The following is a 23,967-nucleotide window of genomic DNA, read 5'->3' as shown; positions in this document are numbered from 1 at the left end:
CTCCTCTGAAAAAAAACAAGAGCTAGCTGGCCTAATCTGTTGTACACATCGAATATGCTATTTTAGCAGGCCATTTGCCAGGCTACACATTATATTTTCTTTGAAAACCTTGAAAGGAAAGCATCTGCCACTTTTTTCCTAATGTTTTCCGTGTTGCTTTAGATGGCATTGACTGACCAGCCTCACTGATGTGGCAATAGAAGGTATGAGAGGTTCTTGTCTCAGGGTAGTTTAAGCTGTCTTGTGTACAGCTACAGACTAGTCTGCCAAAAGTACTGTAGAGACGAGGGGAAAGAAGAACACAAATCTGATTCCTCTGCTTCTTGCCTTTTGCTCTCAGGGTCTTGCATACAGAACCCTTCTTTCTGTGGGGATTTAACAAGAGCCCAATGAGGAGTTTCATCAGGAGGAAAAGGAGAAACGGAGAATTAAAGGGACTTGATTCTCCTTGTATGGGCTGGAAAGTGCATGGGAAATTATGTGCTAAACAGTGATGAAAAGGAAAGAAAATTCTTGGCACTCCTAACAGAGGATCTGCCCAGTGCTAAGTGCCTCTATAATACTGATGGTACATACACCTACTTTATAATTCTATATGCAAAATGCTAAAGCAAAGAGGTTGGGAGTGAATTTTTACAAGCAAGGAAACTCAGAAAAGCAATTTTCAATAATATACACCAAGTCAGTCGTTTACTAGAAGCAACACATTTCTTGGCATTCTCGAACTGAAAAGTTCTACTTTCTTCTCCTATTCAACTTTTTCCACTGGCAGAAATAATTGCTATGGCCAGTCAAAAAGTATTTAAAATACCATGTCCAGTTCAAACCACTTTCGACACACTCAATTTTTGAGGAATTTTGGAAGAAAAGCAAAAAGGAAAGTGGATCATAGCTGCAATTACTAATGTGTACTTCTTTGCTGTAATACTAGCAGCAAGCTAGATGCCTTTTAAAATACAGAACACATTCGTAAGTTCATTACTGTCTTTATCAGTGTTGGAAACAAAAATTTCTTCTCTAGGTATTTTAGCCTCTACTGGATAGTTCCTGGTGTTGTCTCGCTTTCCAGGGCTTAAGAAGAGGAGGAAACAGTTACACTACTTTCAACCAAACTTATTTTCAACACTGTTTAGCTACAACTAAACAAGCTGTAACTACAACCTCAAATATGCACATATGAAATTCTGTATATTTTTTAAATACAGCTGGTATATTTTTAGAACTTAGTTAGTGTTCCCTGTTTCTACATGTAAACAACTATGTGACAACACACCATTCCATCTTTTTATTTTTGTTAATCTGCACAGTTTACTTCTTAATGCTGGATGACTGCACCCACTGGACAGCATGCTATTCCTCACAGCTACAACGCTTATGCAGAGATGATGATGTATTTCAAGACAGTCTTCACGTTCAGCAGAATCACACCAAGTGATCAGCTTCTAAACTCTTCCCTATTTTGAGCACATTTTCTATTTGATCACATTCTTGCTGGGCCTAGAAGCGTTTTCAAATAGTTTTAAAATGTCTGGAGTCCACACTTTCATCCAAAGGGAGAATTACAGGGATTACAAACTTTTAGACTTAAAAAGAAAATTATGCCTGTCACTGATTTAGGTCTATCTCTGTGTATTTTATGGTATATTTGCACTATTTCTAGGAAACCTGGATTTTCAAAAACAGAATGAATAGTCTGGAATACAAAATAAGAAAACTCACTAACAGGATTTGAACCATGTAGTATCTGGCTCATAAAAATGACAGACTAATTATGTGTTACACTTTGACCTCCTAGGGAAAAAAGTCATCACTAACATAAGACTGATGAGGAGGCACTATCAGAACTGTACTACATAATTTAAAAGGAATGTAATTTTTTGGATTTTTTAAAAATCATATGGCTAAACTTCAGGGAAGGTGTTAGCCTAGTAATTACATCAGTGAATCAATACTCTAAAGGTGCCTTATAAACAAAAATACTTCCTTGTTAAACATAGATAAGCTACTAGTACTGGCTATTGTGTTTGGAAGCACTATACTTGAAATAAGAAAAATGAAATCATATGAAAACTATCCAATTCAAAAATCACAGAAGTGGCTAACAGCAGAAGTTTAATTTTTTAAATTGTTTTCATTAAAAAAATCCTAAATATGAACACATATCATCCATTAAAAGCTGTGACAGCCTTCCAATGAAACTTACAAACACTCACAACTGTTCTTTACCCACGTCCAGCTCTGGACTCCTTAGCAGAGGAAAGACATGAACCTGTTGGGGCAGATCTCGAGGAGTGCCACAAAAATGACCAGAGGGCTGAAAAATCTCTTCCGTGAGGAAAGACGGAGAGAGCTGGGCTTGTTCAGACTGGGGTACAGATGGCTTCAGGAAAACCTTCCAATACTTAAAGGGGGCTTTTAAGAACGATGGGGACAAACTTTAAACAGGGCCTGTGGCAAAAGGAAAAGGGGCAATGGTTTTAAAATAAAAGGTAAATTTAGATTAGGTTTTTACTGTGAGGATGCTGAAACAGAATCAAGCACTGAGATGGAGGGCGACAATTTACAGCTCACAGTGACAAGGACAGTTCTGGACAGAGAGCACTTGAGAGGACAAACAGACCAGAAAGGATGGTAGAGTAGCTGAATCACAACACAAGAGACAAAGGTAACTGCACACTGGAACAGATTGTCCAGAAAGGTTGTGGAGTCTCCCTCACTGGAAATATTCAAGAACCATATGGATGCAATCCCATGCCATGTCCTCCAGGATGACCCTGCTCGAGCAGGTGACCCACTGTGGTTCCTTCCAACCTGACTGATAGGCTAACCTAGCAAGCAAGCATGAGGCAAAAACATTATGGAATGCAGGTCAGTTAAGCTTTCAAATCTGATGAGCCGCAACATGGATGTGTTTGAAAGAAAAGTTACTCTCCTTCAACTGTGATCAAAAGAAGTCAATACACATTAATGAATAAAGAGGATGTGGTGTCAATCTGAGCAGTACTGCACATTATCACACAATACGGAAAAAATATTGAATTAAATTATCAAAACTATGTATTTTTAAATATGAGAACCATGACTCCACTACTGCACATGTATCCTTACTATAATTAATGGGAATGTAATTGGTTTTTTCCTGCCTCTATGTGGCAGGCAGTGTCTTCCCCTGTAAACTGGATAAAAGCCAGGCCTCTTAAATTATAAGTTATTAGTGAAAAATAAAGATATTATTTTTATTCAAAATTACTTTTCTTTTGGACCTAGGGATGCAGAAACTTAATCTAAACATAAGCTGTATTTATTATAAAAGAGTTTCCTTTGTAAGCTCAGGAAAATAAGTTGTTTTCCTTACAAGCCAGGGACCAACCAGATAAACTGATTATCATTTTCACCTCTGCTTTCCACTCAGGTCAGACAGATGGTGGCGTGAAGTGGCACATTCTACCCTCTGAAATTCCCCTGTTAGGAAAACCAGAATTCATTGTAAATGAACCAATTGCTATTCATGTTCTGGCTCTGCTGTTGTGTGACAACAGAGACCAAATTATCTGGTTCTCTCTCAGCTTCTCAATATTCTGGAAAATCCATTCTTTTTGCTTCTACAGTTCCTTTCACGCAGCTGGCAGGTTATATGGATAACTGTGGGTTATGAAATAGCTTGGAATGACAGTTCTGTGCCACCTGAACTTCCCATGACTACAAGTTTAAACTTCTTCCGTAAAACTGTTTTGGCATAAGAAAATGTTGTGCAAACAAAATTTCAGATATGGGTGGAGATGAACAAGTGAAGGTAGCTACAGTCAACATCAACTGTTCAATCTAGAGCCAAGCTGCATACCCAGTCCAGATCCTTAACACAGCTGAACAGTGACTTACTTCCCTTAGGACTAAGAAGAATCCCCAGAACTCAAATTCCTTTCATGTGTTAAATGCCTTTCTACTCTCAGTCCTATTTCTGTATTCAGCTCATCAACTAAACCTCAAGTCACAGCACCATCTCCTGAAAACAGTTAGCCCATGGAATATAAGAGGTTAGGTTTCAGCCTCAAAATTTTAGAAGACAGATGTCTGTGTATTACCTGGCCTGGCAGATGATTTCACAGAGTACTTGGCTAGCTTTAAAATTAGGAGTCTTATACCATACTATGAAGTTTGAACATTGCCACTTCTACTACCATGTTGTACAATACAATTGCCTATCAAGCCTTCAGGCCTGTATCTTCTGGAAAGAACTTGGTCATTACTGATCAAATCTTTAAATTAAATTCCATTTAGAATAAATGTTCACTAACTAAATCAGTACAAATACAGTAAAATGTATGATGCCAGTGGATTTTGTCATCAAACCTCAAAGCGCCAGTATGTTTGATATGTTTGGTTTTTTCCTGGATCTACTGACAGTGGTTTATCTATATAAAGTGAGTGAGAAATTTTATCCATGTAGTCACAAGGAATAAAAATTGATTTTTATGATTTTAGGAAAGCTGGTACATAAGAAAAACCAATAGGAAGAAAAGGGCTACAGAACAAAAATACACTTCAGTACATCTGAGATGGCCACTGGCAGATACTTACGAGTATATAAAGACAGCAAAAGCCTACAGTGATAATCCCCAGAATGGTTTTGCAGCTGGAAACTCTTCATGTGTAAATCCCTCATAGATTTTTCTAATATAATTTTGTATTGTCACCATCTGGAAGGAATGCAAGCTTTTGCCATCTGTGACTTCTTGTGACAAAGTGTTTCTATTTTCAAGAAGAAATATATAAGTCTGTTCCTTAAATAATGATCATGGTCTTCTCCAGCTATTGAGACAAATTTTGGTTCTGTTTCTGATTTCTGACCTATTTGTATGCATATTCAATCTGAAAGAGATTACTTCATCCAGTACAGTAACCATTGTAGCGATCTTATCTTTGCAAGTGTCAGCAGTGAGTTAAATTAAGACCAGTAATTTCTTTCCTATTCAATCCTTAAAGGACAACAGGCATAAACACATTATTAAAATCTTTGTCACAATTCTTTTGCAAAACATTATCACAGTTTGTGATGAAACTCACTGCAAACTACTAGTATTTCTTCTGTATTTGTACTTTTTCCCTTTTTCAAACTTGTCTAGGATGTTCTCTTAAAATGTAATTTAACACATCTTGAATGCTTTAATAGATTTATGGATGGGCATTCATATATATATATATATCTATGTACAATGGATTTAAATTGTTATAAATACGTATTTGTTTTGGTTCTGAATTCATAGACGTGCCCACTGCAAATAAAATTAGTAGTTTAAGAAAAGGAAGTGACAGTGGAAATATATGCAATCTACCATGCTGTAAGTGCTTTACTGCCAAAAACTCCAACCTTTCTTTTATTCTTCAATTCAGTTATCATCTTAAAATTTCATAAACAGAAAAAAGCATAAAAGCAGTTGATGTACCTGAATGCATACAAATTGTAAATTATAAAGCTGTCAACAACAAAACTGTATTTTGATGCAAAACAGCAAAATAAAAACAGTTTCCAACATTTGGTACATTTACACTAAGCTGTTTGTAACAGATGAAGATGTGATTGTCAAAGCAAATTTTATTTCATTGTACTTAAATTTTGGTATTGAAGGGAAAGTAAAATATCATCATATTCCTATCAAGCATATGGTTTGGAAAATTGTTTTCATTTTATCCCTATAGTCATTTATGCATCATATAATACTGTATCATATCATATCTCATATCACAGTTTGTTATCTATCTGTAACTGTGTCTTGCATTCCTAAATGGTGTGCAAATTTTGTCCAGGCAAGAGACAATGACTCAACTATATTTTGCAGGCAGCTAATTTATTTTCATGGTAGGTTAAATGCAGGGCAGCTCAGTTGAAGTGTTTTCTTTACTTTAAGAAAAAGTCTCATAGAAATCTCATTAGATTTCTACAGTTGTGTTACATTTGGGAGCCAAGTAGCTTCAGACAAAACACTCTTTGCAGCTGAGACTGTCATTTAGTTAAAGACAACACTCTCTTTTCCTGAAATTCGGAGATTTTAAAGTTTTCTGTTATACAACACAATGTAGGTAGTTTGGAGTATAAAAATTTTTATTTTTGTATCATTGATCTTTTGACCTATTTTTACTACTATTAAGTTTAACCTAATCCATTTTTAATGATTTCTTTGAATGATAATTCTGTATAATTAAAATTCTAATTTTATGTGTCATATTTCTTGAAAGACAAACTACAATCCACTATTAACATTCCTATATAAATGTACAGAAACAAACAAACAAACAAACAAATAAATAAATGTGACAAGCTAACTCATACACATTTTACATCGGGTTTCTTCAGTTCCTGAAATTTGAAAGGCAATCCAGTTGGAAACATATTCACATAATGATATCAATGCTTCAGTTTCAGAACCTAAGTTTGAAATTACTGACTTACATTGATGTTTCTTCCTCTTTAAAATTTCCTTCAAAACAAAATAAGGGTTCACAATAAAAAGTTCTGTTTTCTTTTTTTTAAATTAAATTGCAATCTTTAAAAATGCACAACAAATAGTGCATCCAATTAATTAGCCAGTTAAGGAAGACAGCTGTCCATTCCTGTCATTCTAAGGTTTTTAGTTACCAATGTGCACAATGACTCTTAGCTTGCTTTCAAACTTTTTTGGACAGCAGTTCATCAACTCTTAGTTTCATACTTTGTTATCCGGGACCCTTAAATGGTCATGACTTTACAAGACATTTGCCAGGTGATGAGAAAAACTTTTCCACCATTCTAATCTATTGATTTCATGATGTTCTTCTTTTCAGTGGCACAATACAAAACAATTTAGGATGATGAAAACAGCTCTTCTGTCATTCTAATTTACTAATTACACAAGGCTCCTCATTTTAACAGCTCATTGTCTTGATGAATCACCCAGATTTTGAATGTAAAGGACAATGATTTGTCCTTTTGAGACTAACAAAGCTTTGTAAAAATAATTTGAAGTGAGCTCTGAAAAACAGTCTATATGATCCAGAAAGTGTAAGCACTTTGAAGTATTACAGTAACTGGTGCTCTACATTCTACTGGTATTGCTTTACATTGAACGTGAATAAAGGCATCCATCAGAGGAACCGATGATTTATTTGTTCTGTGTTTTTATTTGTAGATTTGATTGATTTAACAATTAAACCACAAGAAATTCTCACCTTCACACCCAAGTATGAAGGCACAAAATTTAGCAGTCTACTTACAATGATTTCTTGATTATTTCAAGAAAGTAAGGAAATTATGTACTGTTAAAACACAAGGCATTTCAAATCAATTTATTTGAAGGGATTAGTGAGGTGCTAGTTACATAAAAAGGAAAGGATGTATAGTCTGGATTTTTTTTTCCTTGGGTAGTTAATTTCTATTCCTCCTAACTGCTTTTGGAATAAAAATAAGTCATGATTCAGCAGAAAATATATCCCTGAGATGATCTTTATCATGACCATAGCTATGTGCTTGGGACTGTTTATTTTACACAGTTTTTAACATGTAAACCAAATTTGTGTATTGATCTAGACACAAGGAAACAAAAGATTCTTTGCAAACGTTTGCAGTTGTCAGCTTCCAAAATCAATCAATAAATGATACAAAAAGCTACAACTTTCATGTGTTTTAAAACCATATGATCTGTAAAACAATGTTTATAAGGTTGACAATTGAGAATTCCTAACTTCTACATCTAATCTAGTCCTTCAAAAAGTCTACTTTACATGAACTTAAAGGCCCCGCTGATTTGGAGCAAAATGGAAAATGCAAATTTAAATGAGGGTACTACTTTTGCTGGTACTTTTAAGGACATTTTAATCTAAATCTCTGTCAATTTGGAATAAGCACCTGAATTTAAATTTCACACTGAAAGTAATTGCTCCTTTTTCTTCCAAAGCACGACTACATTACCACTCTTGGTCTTTACAAATGAATTGTGATATGCTGAGCATGATGAGCTTGTAATAAAATTGCTTTTTTGTGTAAAAGATTTTAAGCTTCTTTAAGAAAATCAAGAAAAGAGCATGGTGAGTTTGTAGTAGAATGCCTTTTTTATGTAAAAGATTTTAAGCTTCTGTAAGAAAATTAAGAAAATAATTGAAGGTTTTAGGTTTTTGGGTTCTTTTACTCTAACTAATAAAATCAGGAGACTGTTGTGAGATCTAGCGGCAAGTAGTTTGATGTCCTCAGCAGGACACCAAAAGTCAGAAAGTAGTGCTGTAAATTCAGTGTGGGGCTTCGACACTATGCTAAGTGTGGCCTGAATCTCTGGGGCTTCTCTTTGATGCAAGTGCAGTATATTAACTGGAAAAGCATTCACTTTTATTTGTCTGTACTGTCTGCGACAGCAATATCGCCTCATTTAGGCTAGTTCAACATGAAAATGCACAGAGAAGCAATCTGTTATAAATTAGCACAGCTCCCCTTTCATTTTACTAGCTAGTAATTGGAAGGGGTTACAAAAGTGTAATTTATCAGATTATATGTGTTTATCTTTTTGTGGGGACAGCATGCCTTTGGTGAATTTTCCTACGCACCCTGAGGGAATAATCTTTCCTTGATGTCCATTAGATCTGAAAGAAAACAATGACGCCTGTGAAATATAGGAGTATAATTTGTTGGGTTTGAGAAGCAGCAGTTTCCCAGACATCTAAAATGGTATTAATGACTTTATTAGAACCTTACCGTTCCTTGGAAATGCTTTTGCTTTCTCGTTTCCAAATGGTCTTGAAGTCACTGCAGAATTCGTACCACACCGTGAAAACGTAGTTTGGTGTGATCTCCTTCTCGCCAGGCTTTGGCTTTATCCCAAAGTATCCCACTGTTTCTTCAAAGCTGCAAGGGAGGGGGAAGAAAAAAAACAGTCAACATGTAAGCCCACTGGGGAAACAGTTTCTCTGATTTAGTAGTCAAGGCTGGTAATTACCATAACTTCCCCTTAGCCTTGGAAATTACACAGCAATCCATGTTAAGTATAACTAACCTTTCAACACCCACCTCTTTTCCAGAGGAAAACTTACAGTTGCACAAGCCACCATAGGGATCTGTCACGCTGGCAAATCACAGGCATTCAATTACAACAGGTAAAACTTAGCTTCTTGCATTACAGGAAATGCTATAATATATTTATTTCATTTTATTCTACTACACTCCATGAAGACCTTATTCTCCCATTTATCTTTACTGAAGGACTATGTAAGTGTCACATGTCAAGTCAGGAAAAAATCTCCAGGTTTGGTTGAAAATAATCTTCTAGTATTTAGGGAGAATTGGGAGTGGCAACAACCAAGCCACAGACAGTGCCAATACTCAGTTTGCAAAGGTTTTACTGAAAAGAATCTCCTTCCATATGTGTCAATAAACAAATAATTAATTTTACAAAAATACACTGCCAAAATTTAAATGCTTGAAAAAAGATTTATAATGGGGCTTTTACTGAATTGCTAAACAGCTGGATATTTTCAAAGTATTATTATATCACAGATAATACTTCCAAGAGCATTTTAACTCAATGTACATTTTTAACCTTTATGACATTATTTTGTATAGATAAAATTAAACAATCCACATGACTAGGTACTTATATAAATAAAAGTACGTTCGCTTTTGTTGAAGTTGAATCACTTTTCCCTGCAAAGTAGATGCAACAATGCTGAAACATTTGGTGATATTTATTAAAAAGAATGCTATAATTTAAAAGTGAAGGTAAAAACATATTTAAAAGTAAGTAATTTTTCTTGAAATAATCATTTTATTGAATCAAGAGGAAGTTATATTCTTCTTCAGATTTGCAAGTAAGTTCTAAATGTAAACACAGCAGGTGTAAATCTTGAAAATAAGTAATTTTAAAGACCTGTAAGGAGTCTCCAACTATTCAACAGATGTTAATGTGAGCCATGGATGCAGCTTTGTCATCTTTCTTAATTTATATTTGCATAGTCCACATTGCATGATTTCATATGGAACTACCAAGGTTAGGCTCAAGGTTTTTTGACATAGCTTGAAATTAAAGCTCTTTAGCTAGGCTTGAAGAATAGAAAGTACCCATCAAAAAATAAAAAAGTTATCCCTCCAAAATAAAGGAATATATACTCTGGATGCTTCAAAAAGAAGCCTGGATTTTAGCCACATGAGCCAATATACTCTGGGTTTTTCTCTTTGATACTTTAAAGATATAAATGGATTCTAGACCATGCTGAAGAACATCGCATATTGTTCAAGGTGAGCAATTAATACAATAGTTTTTTTAATCCTCATATGTGATAACCTTTAACCTTTTACATTTCTTACATCGGTTTTGCATGAAACATTTAACTATATTTCAAGATAATGATGATCCATATTTAAAGACTCACAATGAAATATGTGTGTAAAGGCCATAATATTCAGAGTTAAAGGGTCCTGTGGTGACAGTATGAGGAGAAAATTAAATAAATAAGTAAATAAATAAATCTAATACGGCTTTAAGTATCTGTGTAAAACATTTTGGTTTTCAAATTCTAAAAATACTAAAATACCTTAGTCATAATTACATGGTTAAAACCATTTATTGTCTACTGGGCAATGTAATTTGCATTACATTCACTTGGGTCAAACACTCCTCAGCTGTTTATAGCACTCCGACTGGGACAGCTGAGCCAAGAGCAGCAAGAACAGAAACTCTTCTCAGGTTTGCTTTATGTGACAGAAGCCCCAGGAACATCATGCTCTCTTCTTCCTAACAGAACCATTCACCATCCCAGTAGGAGTGTGCAGAGGTGGGATCCTGAAATCCTGCACAGTCTCTCTAGACTGCCTTCATTCTGACACTTCTCATCCTCTCTTCCTTTCTTTGTCAGCCTGTCCCCCAGGACTATTCCTTTGCTTTCACCCACCTTAATCTGGCTTCCTGGGCTACTTTCTGCCTTTCCTAAGTAGTAATTTAAAATACTAAATGTTTAGTTAGCAATTAAAAAACCCAAACTCTGTGTTGGACAACTAATTCCCTAAGTCAACTGCAAATTAGGTGCAGATCCATACCCTGAGGAGTCTATTCTACTCTAGAAAGGCTACAAAGCAAGTAGAGTATGAAGGAGCCCTGTGCAAAGAAACTTAGGCTTGTAGCTAAGTAGAACCAGTCAGACACTCTTGAAACGAGGAGGTAAAGCCCCAGCTGACATCAGCCAGTTGTTCATCCAATTTAAGCATCTTCTGCAAGCAAATGGGAACAGTTCACCTAAGACCTGAACTGCATTTGGGAAGTGGCTATCTCCCTTTTCCTGATTGCCTATGAAAACTAACGTAGGTGTCTCAGGTGGAGTGACCACAGGCTGAGAAAAGTACAGCTAAAATCCAGATTACCACAGATCTGCCTTTAGTGACCATGAAGAAAAAATATTGATACCAAGTTAAAAATTAGTTTACCCCAGTTTATTTATAGCAGGTCCATAGCTAAGATGGATGCTTCACTCTCACAAAACTCTAATTTCGTAAACACAAAGTATTAGTAATATTAACTTACTGAATTTTTACTGTCCATCTATAAATCAATTAATCACTTTCCATACTTTGACTCCTTTGGCCTAAGTGAGGCACAGATATTCAGGCAATAAAAACATTAGGATTTCAATGGTTTCTTAGGCAATTGAATGCTATATACTAAGTGCTGAAAATGTTCAGTGATGATGAAATACATTTTTACGTCACAAAGTAGTTAATCAGTTATTTATATACTGTGTGAAACCCCCATTCAGTTCAATGCTGATAGTAATGAAAACCTCAAACAGTACACTGTTGGATAAAAACTCAAACGAAGTTTTTCCTGGAAGATTACATAAGAGATTTTCAGAAAACATATTACTTCTTTGAAATACAGATCCCTTTGCCATTTAATATAATTCCTAAGTTCAATGATATCTTTGACCAAAACAAACTGCTAGAAAACACTAACAAAAACCTTACCATTTTTGAGCATTTTCCAAACTGTTCTCTTCTTTTTTCCGTTCTTCTTTAGCTGCCAATGAAAAACATTTTAAAGGTATAAATTACCATCTTACTGTTTCAGAGATCCCACAGATGAAACAAGCTCTTATTTTCAAAACTGCATAGTTTGTATACTAAGTATAATAAAAATGGTAAACACTTTCTAATTTTCAATTTTTATTTATTTCTTGTATATAATGAATGTTTCTACTGTACCAATATTGGATTTGAAAAGTAATTTAAAATCCATATTATAATATATAATGTTAGGCATTATCGAACAAAACGTAAATAATGAAACTTCACTTTCAGATTTTTTAAAAAGAAAATAATTAAGTTGTGTTTGTTTCTTTATTGTTGTAGACCAGAACTTACAAACTTAAACCTGCTTCTGCAGCATAAATAATTGCAAGTTCAACTGGAATTGAACAGGTACCAAACATAGTTAACACAAACTCTTCCACAGAGCTATCACATTTTGTTCTGGAAGCTGGAAAGTGAAAACACATGTACTAAATTTTAAACGTATGGCATGTACATGATTATTTTAAAAAAAATCAGCCAAGAGTTCGAAATACAGTTAGTTAATCTGAGCCCTTCTGTTACAGAATCCTCACATGAACTGCTTTAAAGGATTTCATTTTCAAAAGATAGGCATTCTCTACTATTGAAAATGTTTCCTGACCTGGATACTCCAAGTCAAACCACTACTTTTTGTTGATCAAGCCTTCTTAATACAGAGGTGCAACTTCAGCTCCAGCAGAATAACACATATATAAAATAATACTATTGTGGAAAAGTTATTCCTACTCCACATTAAAATAATCCTGTAAGTGGTAACGTTAATATAAACAGAATTGAGACACTTTTTTTATACAAAGATACAGAACTTCATCTTTTTGCCTCTCAGTCTACAGGAGTGCCTGGTTGAAATACAGTCACAAACTTGAGTTCACAGACAAGGCCATTGCGTAATTTGTCCTGAATGACTCAATTTCATTATAAGACTACTGACAAAGAGGTTTGTACTATGATAGTTAAAAACAAAAATAAAAATTGATTGCTTCAGCACATTTGCTGCTAACAAAACAATTTAATTTCAACTCGTATGTTTCCCTACATTGGGTAGGTAAGTGTGTTGGAGATATTTATTCCTATTATTTCAATATGGCAATAGCCAGAAACAATGTTGTGTGCCCTCTGCAAGGAAAGCAATCAGTTCTATACCATTAGGTTCTCCACCTCATATCTTGGTAGCAAGACAGCTGCAAGTGAAATATACAGGGCAGCTCTGATTTATTGCATTCATCTCAAGGCCCCAAAAATTTGCCTAAAGTTAACCCAATATACTTGATTAATTATTTTCATTTTATACCATTAAAAGTAGAAAACATAGGTTGGAATTCTAATGATTCATTATGATATAAAATTAACTACATAAGCTGAACTGTTTATAAAATTGTTCAATTCATTATTACATTAATAATTTATTTCTGGTTTCCAAGGAGATGAAAAATTAAATAAGGCAAATTTCCCAACATAGCTACATTCCCAGCTACAACATAAACAATATCTTCAGGCCCCTGCACATGAAACACAATAACTAACAAGGACAACATGTTTATACATTTATAGCTAGGTGGCAAAACTTGATTTACTGCTTTTTGATCTTGCAAGAACAGGATAAGGAAAGACAGTGGAAAGAAGTTTTAATTTTTTATACAACGTAAAGAAAAAAGGTGTAACTTTTAGGAAGAAACACACAAAGTTTACATTAATATAACAGTGTGTGTATTTCTGTACCAATGAAAGGGAAAAGAGGGAGGAAGAAAATACCTGTCTTACATGACAGTATTTTCCATATTTTTAACTGTAAACACGTCCACCCAGGAATTGTTTAAAAGTATTTATTTGAAATTTAGATGGTGAGACTTGTTAAGAAATTAAATTAACAACTCCATATAACAAATTCTGTAATGTGTAAGACAAGAAACCATAGCAATTCTCTTATCTTCCATAAAATTTCTAGCTGATTTTCCACTCAAAATTTGTAATATCCTGCTCTTTTTTCTCCTCCTCCACAACCCGCAATGACCAACACAATGTTGCCAGTATAGGTTCCCATGAAACAATGTATTTTCCTCAGCAGAGTCTTCAAAGCCCCACAGTCAAGGTATCAATCCCTGTCTTAAATTTGTGGAATTACTGAAGGCAATTCAAATGAATTACATAAACAAAAGAACTTATTTCCTTTTATTTCTCTAGCAATGCCACATTTGCTTGCATAGGATTTGCTTTTCGCAGAAGTGGAATCATGTAATCCTTTCACCCTTAGACCCTGTGTTTGATTTCAGTTTCACCAAGTTAAGAATATATTAACAGCCATATCAGACTAGCACAAGGACTCATCCAGCTGAATATCCTGAAGCAGGTGCTCAGTTCCAGTTATGGATGAGGACAAACACACTTCCCCCGAGTGTTCTCTCTGCCTCTGGGATTCTGTAGTTCATACAGAATGTTTCCTGCCTTGAACGCCATTGTAACGTAATTCTCGACGGATTCTCTCAGGAACTTGCTCATTCTTTGCTCAAGCTTTTATAAGGTTTTTAACTTCTACAACCTGCTGTGGCCCAACTATGTGCAGCACATTTTGCTTGTTTTGAAATGGACACCTGGTATCACTCTCTTGTATCAGAGAAAACCTGATTGCAGTGAACATTGAAATACGGTGTCTATTGGCATGAGCTTTTTGATTAGTAGGCTTATGAAGCAGATTTCCTCACTGTCCCCTTTTATTAAGCATTGATTTAGTTTGCAGGTAAGTTTTGGTGCTTGTAAACTGATTTCCATTAGGAGGAAACTAAACAGGAAGCTCCACAGCAAATGCATTCCAATACTTAAAAGGGACAAAAGGACCAAAGTAACATTTGAGCCTTCAGACAGCTTTGAACACATGAGGTGGAGATGTTCACCTCAGATTAAATCTAACTCAAAGTTTAAATCTCTACTGTAAACACACTGGCTTGAGCCTCAGACGCTTTGATCTGCTGACCCAATCATACTGCACCAACTTCTCAGGATGTAACTGTAGATGTTCTACATTACATGTATACGGATTACATTGAGGTCCTTCAAAATTTCTTCCCATAAACTGCATTTTATATGGAGACACCCTTCTGTCTGGCCTTGACAATTACAGGGAACTGTCCCATGTAAAGTTTGCTATCTGGTCTCACTTCTAAATGCAAGTTCTTAATATGCTCTATTGTTTGGATTAGTCCATATCCTGAATAAAGTATCAGATCCGGATATTATGATCAGATAAGAAGTAGACAACCTTAGTCAATATAACATCTTTGAACACAGATACGAAAGCCAGGAAAATTAAGAATTTCTGTGTCTTTCTACAGACAAGAGCTTTGGAAGGAAAACTGGTGTTTACAAAATATGCAGTTCTAATTTGCTGCAAGTCATTTGTAACACAGCTAAAGGCTCTGAAGAACAGCCACTAGTCTTACTCATCTTGCTATCTGTATCTAGCTTAAAGAGAATAAATGGACTATGATCTTGTGAATTTGCCTTATGAATCAGGTATTTGTGATGACTTCCTTTTACTGAAGTGCAGAAGTCAGCATGAAGATTCATGATCCTCTAACAGTTTAAAAAGTGAAGTAGTACTAGAGGGAAATAGTAAAAAATCCCCCAATTTATTTTTTCCACATATTCTACTTGCTGAGGATGGAAGAGTACATGAAACACTATATGGAAAATGAGAAATTAACAGAAAATATTTCTTTTTAACAGGTCTAATGTATGCACAGCAGCTTCCAGTTACAACAGAACCAATACCTCCTCATGCATCAGGCTACTATGAAATAGATCTCTAAAGAACAAAGGAAAGAAAATACTGGATAGCAGCACAGACTGAAAATCGGAGGTGGTCAGTAACTAACAGAGGCAAGCAGAGAATGATGATGCACTAAGACGGGAAGACAAAGAAAGAAAAATGGGTAGCCAGGACTACACAAAAATCTCAGTTACTTCTGCTCCTCTAGTGAAAATTTTAACACTCATTGAGTCTGACTGGATAAATTTTCTGGTATTTCTCTCTGACCTTAAATATATGAACGCGTGTAAGAAGGATAATTCACATAGGCGTACTGATTTAGTTGGACACATTACAATCTTACTACTTTCAGAATTGAAAGATCTGGTGCATAAAGATTTTACAAATTTTCTAACCATTTTGGAGCAGTGACAATCTTCAAAATTACAAGAAAATTTTAACAACTAGCAGTTAGGATGGAGACATCAGAACTCTTAATTTTATATTCCAAGGCTGAGTTTGTATGATACAAAAATATATGCTTTAAGAACTTTAAGAGACTGCTTTGTAAATTATAGTGTCTTCTGCATAAGAAAAACGTCACCCTAAAACAAGGCATTTGATTTTTTTTTTTGCCTTGAGGAAGAAAATATGTCTTTTCTGACTCATGTCTTCCAATCAATCACAGATAAGTTTAAGACAGAATCTATGATAAGATGTAGACCCAAAAAAAACCCCAACCAAAACTCAACCTTCAAAGCAAACAACAAAACCAACCAACCAAAACAAAACCCCTACTGACGTTCCTCTTGGAACTTTATAAAGCCTGGACAGAGACTGTTAAAACAGTGACAAAAAGTTATTATGACATTTCTAGTCTCACAGGAACCCATCTTCCTCATTAGTCAAAACTAAAACCTCTTAGGCTGGCATGCTGAAATGTAGTCAAAACATGAACCCCATCCTAGAAACATACTAATCCATGATTTAATGGCTGAGGAAGAAAAGTATATCCCCAGAGAGGTTCAGCGGGGTTCTCTTTTCCCAAAGTGAGAAAAGTCATATTCTATGACATTATCAAGTTAGGAGAACAAGCGACAATTGACCTTATTTTCTCGGTCTTTGTAAAGCACCAAGACTCACCACTATTTGAAAACAGAGATCCAAACCTCTTAGGTATTATCATTGCTGATATACTTGGGTGTCAGAAGTTCAGCCCAGAAGGCTCCCAGGCTAGAAATGTACTATTTCCACCCTCAAGTACAATTGTCATCCAAGAGAAATTTTTTAACAACCCTGTTTAATCAGGGACTTCGGAGAGTGGAAGAAAAAGCTCAAAGGGGTCCTAGGTGGGCAAAATTACCATAGAGGATCATCAAAAGCTCTACAGTTACACAGTTTTTCTGTTTCTGAACAAAATTCTTGACATGTTCAAACTACTAGCACACTAAACTATAGCAGTACAACAACCAGCAGGATTAGAGTGGGATAAAATAAGCCTTCTTTGGCTTTGATTTCAATAGATCTGTTAACAGTGAAAAGTTTTTGAACAGATTTAATTTTCAGAAATCCTTGACTCAGATATACTGGCCTACAAGCACTAGCATGGAAAACAAATTCTCATAGGCTAGCACGTGGCATTTCTTTGAGCTGCAAAGAACTATCATAAGCAATCTAAACCCTTTCCCAAGGGTTGCTATTTTAGAATCATCATGGGTTGACTGTGGCCAGTAGCTATGCACCACACAACCACGCACACACTTCGCCCCCCTCCCCCTCAATTGGATAGAGAATAGGAAGAGCAAAAGTGAGAAAAACTCACGGGTCAAGATAAACGCATTTCAATACATGAAGGAAAGGGGAAGGAAAAAACCAAGTGATACAAGGGCAATCTCTTACCACCTCCCACAGGCAGAGAGAGTGATGCCTAGCCATTTTTGGAGCAATACTACCTCCCCCAAAATCCTATCCCCTCCTTTTTCATTGCTGACCATGACATTACATGCATGGAATGCTGAGTTTGAGTCAGCTATCCAGGTTGTGACCCCTTCCAATTCTTCCCCACCCTGGCCTATCACTGAGGGGACAGAGTGAGACAAAGAGAAAGCCTTGACAATGTGCAAGTGCTGCCCAACAACAGCCAAAACACTCCTGTGCTATCAACACTATTTTAGCCACAAATCCAAAACACATCCCCACACCAGCTGCTATGAAGAATATTAACTCCACACCAGCTGGACCCAGTACAACAGCACACAGCCATACAGACTAATCGTACAGCCACAGAGATGAATCCTAAGATTTAGACAAATTGGATACTTTGGTCTGTTTATATACATAATCAAGGGTATAGTTAATTTTTTATTATTATCAAGGTGTCCAACAACTTGATTCAGCATGTTAAACAATCTGTAGTTTACAATACAGTATGAAACTTTACTGTTTTAGCTGATGATTGCAAAGCCAACAGCATGGAGCTAACAATTCATAAAAGTGTTCAAAAGTATCATCAACACCCATTTAATCTTTTTATTCTTAGCACAATCTCACTGTCTAGAAAAAGACTGGGCTCTACATAAAAGGCCATGAATAGAATACATTACAAATGTTATAAATTAATGTATATTATATAACATGTGAATTTCGATTTCAATACCTGACACTGCCAGAATCTGCTTTCTTGAAATGTGAATTTTAAACGAATGGAAATAAAATTAATAGCATCTTTTAAACAAATTAACAAAATATCAAGTGCAAATAAACAAGTATTCACAAAAACCCACATATGAATGCAAAAGAATGTAAAATCAGAAAATGGATTGTCTTTCCTTTTTTTTTTTTTCATTATCAAACTGGAATATATAGCTTTTTATAAAACATTGTTTGACTAGTAAGAGTGAGTCTGGTGGTCAGTATGAAAATTGGGGGCTTGGAATTGTTAAAGACATTTAAATGCAACTTCTAATTTAGTGTCATATGCTACCTAGGATGAAGTTTTTAATTTCATACAGACTGAATCTAATTTTAGAACTGTTTTACTTTCTGCAAACATATTATATAATAAAGAATATAGCAGCACAGAGTATAAAAGTTCTCAGAAATTAGGTACTCACAGTAAAAATGAATTTTGCAATTTCAGATATTTATACTTTTAGTTCTAATTATTGAGTAAGTTTTCTGAATAATCTTAAAATTTTGGTAAAATTATGATGTTTCAAAAACTCTAGAGGAGTTATGTATCCTGATCTAGGAAGAGATATTCTCAGGAAACATCTATCTGTTTAGAGCTACACATAAAACCTGAATTTTCTCCTACTTCTACATTATTATATTGAGTTACTTCTAATATAACCTTGTATTTTGAGAAATTTAGTTCTAAACAAAAGAAATCTTATTACTTAGTTGATTTCATATATAAAAATAGCACACATAAGAGAATACATCCAGTGTAAAAAATTTTCTGTTTTGTTTTTCTTGTTGTACAGTATTAAATCTCAAATTTGAAAAAAAGTATGAGTGCAGATAATTTCACACAGCTACTGCCTACCATTCTCATACTGGAGCTTTTTTGTCTAATAAAAATTTTTTATTTCAGAACTAATGAAAGAAATTGAATGTTCTATACATAGGTTCCTAGCAAATAATTTTCTAATATGTATTACTTGATAAACTGTCTTTAGCTAGTTAATAACTTCTAATTGGTAGGCTTTAAGAACTCAGGGAATTCAACAGACAGTCTGAAAATTCTGTGCAAGTATTTGATTGTATGACTAATATAGTTTCCTATTACAGCATATTACAATGCAAAAAATCCCCAAATGAAACAATCCCATGCCCATGAAGAGATTTTTCTTCTATGCTGTCAGTTAAACAAGAAGGTCTGGGAAAATGGAATCAATGAAACTTGGGTCTACTGTGGGTCTGTACTTTAGTTAGTTCCCAGATGGATTCATTAATGTTTAATTAAGGAGTGAGTTCATGATACAGCCCTTCTCTCCCTGGAAGGCTAATAGGGTCAGTTTTGTCTATTTAGCCACATATTTTTATTGAGATTTTAAGAGCTTAATATCTCAGGATCTCTAACCCTGTCAAATTTGGTCAAAATTGGACAACGCACTAAAAATTATTGGCAGGGCAATAATCAACAGGCAGTGTGATCACATAAGCCTTGTTTCTTTTATCTCGTCTTTAAATTAAAAAATATCACATTTTTAACATGGAATTTGGCTATGCCATTTTTTTAGACATTTTTACTGGTATAGATATCTTAAACCCTTTCAAAACAATCTTCAGAACACTTGCTGCCATGAGGTCTTAATCACCCTTCCCTGAAACAGTTCTCACAAGTTTACTTTCCTCTGCAGTGGTACAGAAGTTGTTTTTAACTAAGAAACCCACACCCAATGATGAAAATGTACAAATGTTCATACAGTACAAAGAGTCTCTGTTCCATCTTGGAAAGCTGCTTAACAAACAAGTATCCCACAAGTTATCAGGAATATAAGTTATCAACCTGTATCTTAGGTATGCGTCAAGAAATAATTAATGTTTACCATATAGAAATTGTTAAACATTAGATTCAGTATTTTTAATGTTACAAAAACCTAACAAATTACTGACACTTGCACACACAGAGAGACACACAACACCAGCAGAACAGGCTCAAGCAACACATTCAAGAAAGTGTTTATTATCATAGGTAATAAAAAACCTAGGAAATTATGTTTTCTTTTAAAAGTGATAATGCTGTCTATAAATGTGCCAGAACAAAGTGTTGAAGGTCATTTTACCAGAACATTAAAACTAACTATGAAGAAAAAAAAGTTGTATTTGTTTTCATAAACTTCTCTACTTCTTAAAACGCATGTTTCTTAGTATGATGCTTCTATTGTACTTTGCGAAAGAAGATTTTTAAACTAAAAGGAAATTAGCTTCCATACAGAAGGGTAATTTTTTAATTAAAACTAGGACTAACACTAATCTTATTTCCTGTATTCTAGAGGCATTAATTACAAAACAAAAATTAGGATTACATTTTCCAATTTTATTTATTCAATTAAATTATTTGCAACTCCATTCTGTTAAAATGTAACAAAGACATTAATCCTTCATTCTCCCACACTCGGGTTTCCAGATAATAAGTATTTTTTAAAGCATGTTAGTACTTAAACATTAGAAAGATACATATTCAAATACTACTTTCTTTCTAATAAACTCTTATAATGTTGTATTTTAATTCCAAGATTAATCTCTGACTAAATGTACCTAAAAGAGTTTACAGAACTGAAAAATTAGTTCTAATCCTTTCAAACAGATCAAGGTTAAACCCAATCTGTTCTGTGTCTGGGAAAACTAACTATCCAGATTATCTGTAACTACAATCTCTTTTTGTAAGCAGAAGTAAAATTTTTAAAGTCTGGCCCATTATTATACCAAGGACAATGTTTTTAAATAGTTGAATGATCACTGAAAGTCAATAAGAAGCAGGAGATCATCTCAAAAAAAAAAAGAATACTTAAATTAAAGAAAAAATAAACTTGATGGTGAACCAACTGCTAATCTGGTGGGTAAACAATGAATAATTACACAAATATAATGAAATTAATTTAAGAAAAGCTTTGCGAAATTTGTGGCCTGAAAAGTTTGAGGAGAGAAAATCCATAGCAATGCCTCCTCCTGTGGAATGATAACAATGATTTATGAAGCTCATGTTATTTTTGCTGATTGAGCTCAGTCAAGATTGGTTTCACATGATCAGCTAAGTACAGAAATCCGTGATGTGTAGTGGCCCCATGTGTTTGAACACACTAGGACATGCTCTTCTAGGTGATCCAAACGTTGGGGGTGGGGGGTTAAAAGCTGCTGCTTTGTTTTCCCTACATTTTCCCCTCATTAGGATACACTCCTCCTGCAAAGTTAGCCACTTCTGGTGGTCGGGAGCAAAGTCTCATTGTAAATGCACAGCAGGATAGTGGCAAAGCTGAGATTAATTCTCCATAGATTTATATAGACCTTTCTCGCTGTTGATTGCTTGTACTGTTTCAAAGGTGCGTATGTTGCCTTTTTTATTGCTGGTTACTGACTTTATTCCAGCATATGGTGGTTGGCGCCATGACACAAAGTGAACATTTTATACTAGAATTAAAGTGGATATTTGACAGTTTCTGTCAGAAAGTTCAGAGCAAAGAATTTGTGAGACAAGATTTATTGCATATTTTATATGGGACACATCTGTTTCTTTGCTATGTTTCTCTTTAAACAGAAAAATGGCAATGAAGTTTCTTTAAGAAACAAAGACTGTCAATAAAAAGCATGAACAGAAAAACTACATTATTGAGAATGAATTTAATCATTCTGACCTTCTAAAAATGTGTTGCTTGGAAGTATGACAGTCACCTTCCCCTTTTTGTTCAGCCATATAGACAGTATGGATTTTCAAATACACAGCTACCCATATTTAAGGCTAAATAAAATAAAAATGAAAATCAAATTAAATCTATGTATTGATATTTGATATTCACATTTAAAAGTAATATTAAGGTAGATTTTGCCAATTTTTTTAGTATCTGTAACTGCATTTTAGTAATGTGAAATGTGTCAAATAAACACCCCTTTATTTGAAAATGTCTTATGAAACTATAGATCAATTATAAGAAGATATACAGCAAACTCCTACACATTTGTCTATTAATATCACCAAATGATATAGTTCAGCCCCTGAAGTTCAGTGTAGTCTTCTTAACACCTGAATCAAAACTGAATTTGAAGAACACCTAGTAGGATCTTTTTTTAAGAAAAAAAATTGTATGCATTAAACAAGAAAGTAAAAATCTTTCAGCAAAATTCTAAATTTTTAACCAACAGCAGTATTGTTGATAAAGATTCATATTTAGTATAAAACCCTAAGATTCAGCTTGAGAAACACGAAGTTTAAAGAGGTAGAATTAAACAAGAAACAAATACAAAAAAAAGAAAATATATTGCTCAAAAATCACATATGCTTTTATGAAAAGGCATGTGTGTCTTATTAACGTCTAATTAAAGAAAACAACAATAGGAAAATCACTTCTGTTGGACTACATACATTCTAAAAAATAGTTATGACAAATAGTTAAAAATACTTATAGGCTCAATACTTTCTCAAACAAAAATGTTGTAATTTCCTCTACAAAATCACAAATATTTGTCAAATTATTTCATACTTCAAATGCATTAATTCTTGTTTTTAACTCAAAGATTTTCTAGAACTTCGATTTATGTAGGAAAATTTATCTAGCTACTAGCTTGAAAAGCCTGTAATTTGAAATAAAATGTAAAAAGGAGGCAAACTTGGACTTGGAATATTTCTCCTTCTTACCACAAATAAAATACAGGATACTAACATTAAAAAGTATTTTGTTAGGATTCTTTTTAATGATTTTTCTACAAGAAACATCAAACTGCATTCAAATACAAGGCATAGATATTTTTCTGAGCTTGTCTTTGTGATAAAGACATAGAAGAATATATTTGAAAAAAGGATCTCTCAATTTCTAAATAAAAACCTACAAACCTACTATTCTCCTTATGGGGGAAGGATCTTGGGAAAAGTAAAGCATATGTGACACATTAGTCAGGTTATTTAGTTAATTCCTTGAAAGTACTCAGATACAACCGTGATGAGAGAAATCAGAGTGTATCCAAAAAAAAAAAATCTCATGTTAGCTTAATTTAAGACTGGGAAAATAACAAGAGTTATTACTGCATCTACCTGATCTGTTTTGGTGTTTTACAGCTTGCTTATTTTCTGTTGGACTCTATGCTGAGAGCATCTGGAATTTTTTTCCCTGCAATGTATGTAAATGTTTTAAAATGTTTACATTTATCCCCGTATAAAAGGAAAGAAGAGGATACAAGTATTAGATAACAAGACCAGGGAATGTGAGTGCACCAGCTCAGCACATCGCTGCAGACTTTCTGCTTCGCGGTACCTCTAGGCCTTTATTATTACCTTCGTGTTTATGAGATACCTCCTATCTCTTGGAAATGGCTTTTACTCAATTATAACAGTAGATCTGTGCAAAAGACAATCCCAACCTTCCTATTAACAGAAGAGTTAAATGTAATTGTACTCATAGTCTAAGTTTTATTTGACTACCACTTTTATTTG

The 23,967-nt window shown here is 34.4% G+C and overlaps 1 protein-coding gene across 5 annotated transcripts in view; it reads right to left on the bottom strand.

Moving 5' to 3' along the window:
- Nucleotides 1–23,967, bottom strand: part of FMN1 (formin 1) — a 188,685-nt gene that overhangs the window by 10,962 nt on the left and 153,756 nt on the right. For all 5 annotated transcript variants that reach the window (XM_042046949.1, XM_042046951.1, XM_042046952.1 and 2 more), the window contains 2 exons: nucleotides 11,972–12,023; nucleotides 8,717–8,866 (listed from right to left, as the gene is read on the bottom strand). In XM_042046949.1, the coding sequence (XP_041902883.1) occupies nucleotides 8,717–8,866; nucleotides 11,972–12,023 (202 nt within the window). The remainder of the gene's footprint in view (nucleotides 1–8,716; nucleotides 8,867–11,971; nucleotides 12,024–23,967) is intronic.

This window comes from Corvus kubaryi, unplaced genomic scaffold, assembly GCF_017639235.1.
Source record: "Corvus kubaryi isolate FWS band 111438036 unplaced genomic scaffold, C.kubaryi_AGA036_p1.0 66, whole genome shotgun sequence".
In the NCBI taxonomy this organism is placed as follows: Eukaryota; Metazoa; Chordata; class Aves; order Passeriformes; family Corvidae; genus Corvus; species Corvus kubaryi.
Note: the sequence above shows the minus strand (reverse complement) of the source record. Positions and strands in the feature narration are given on the sequence as shown.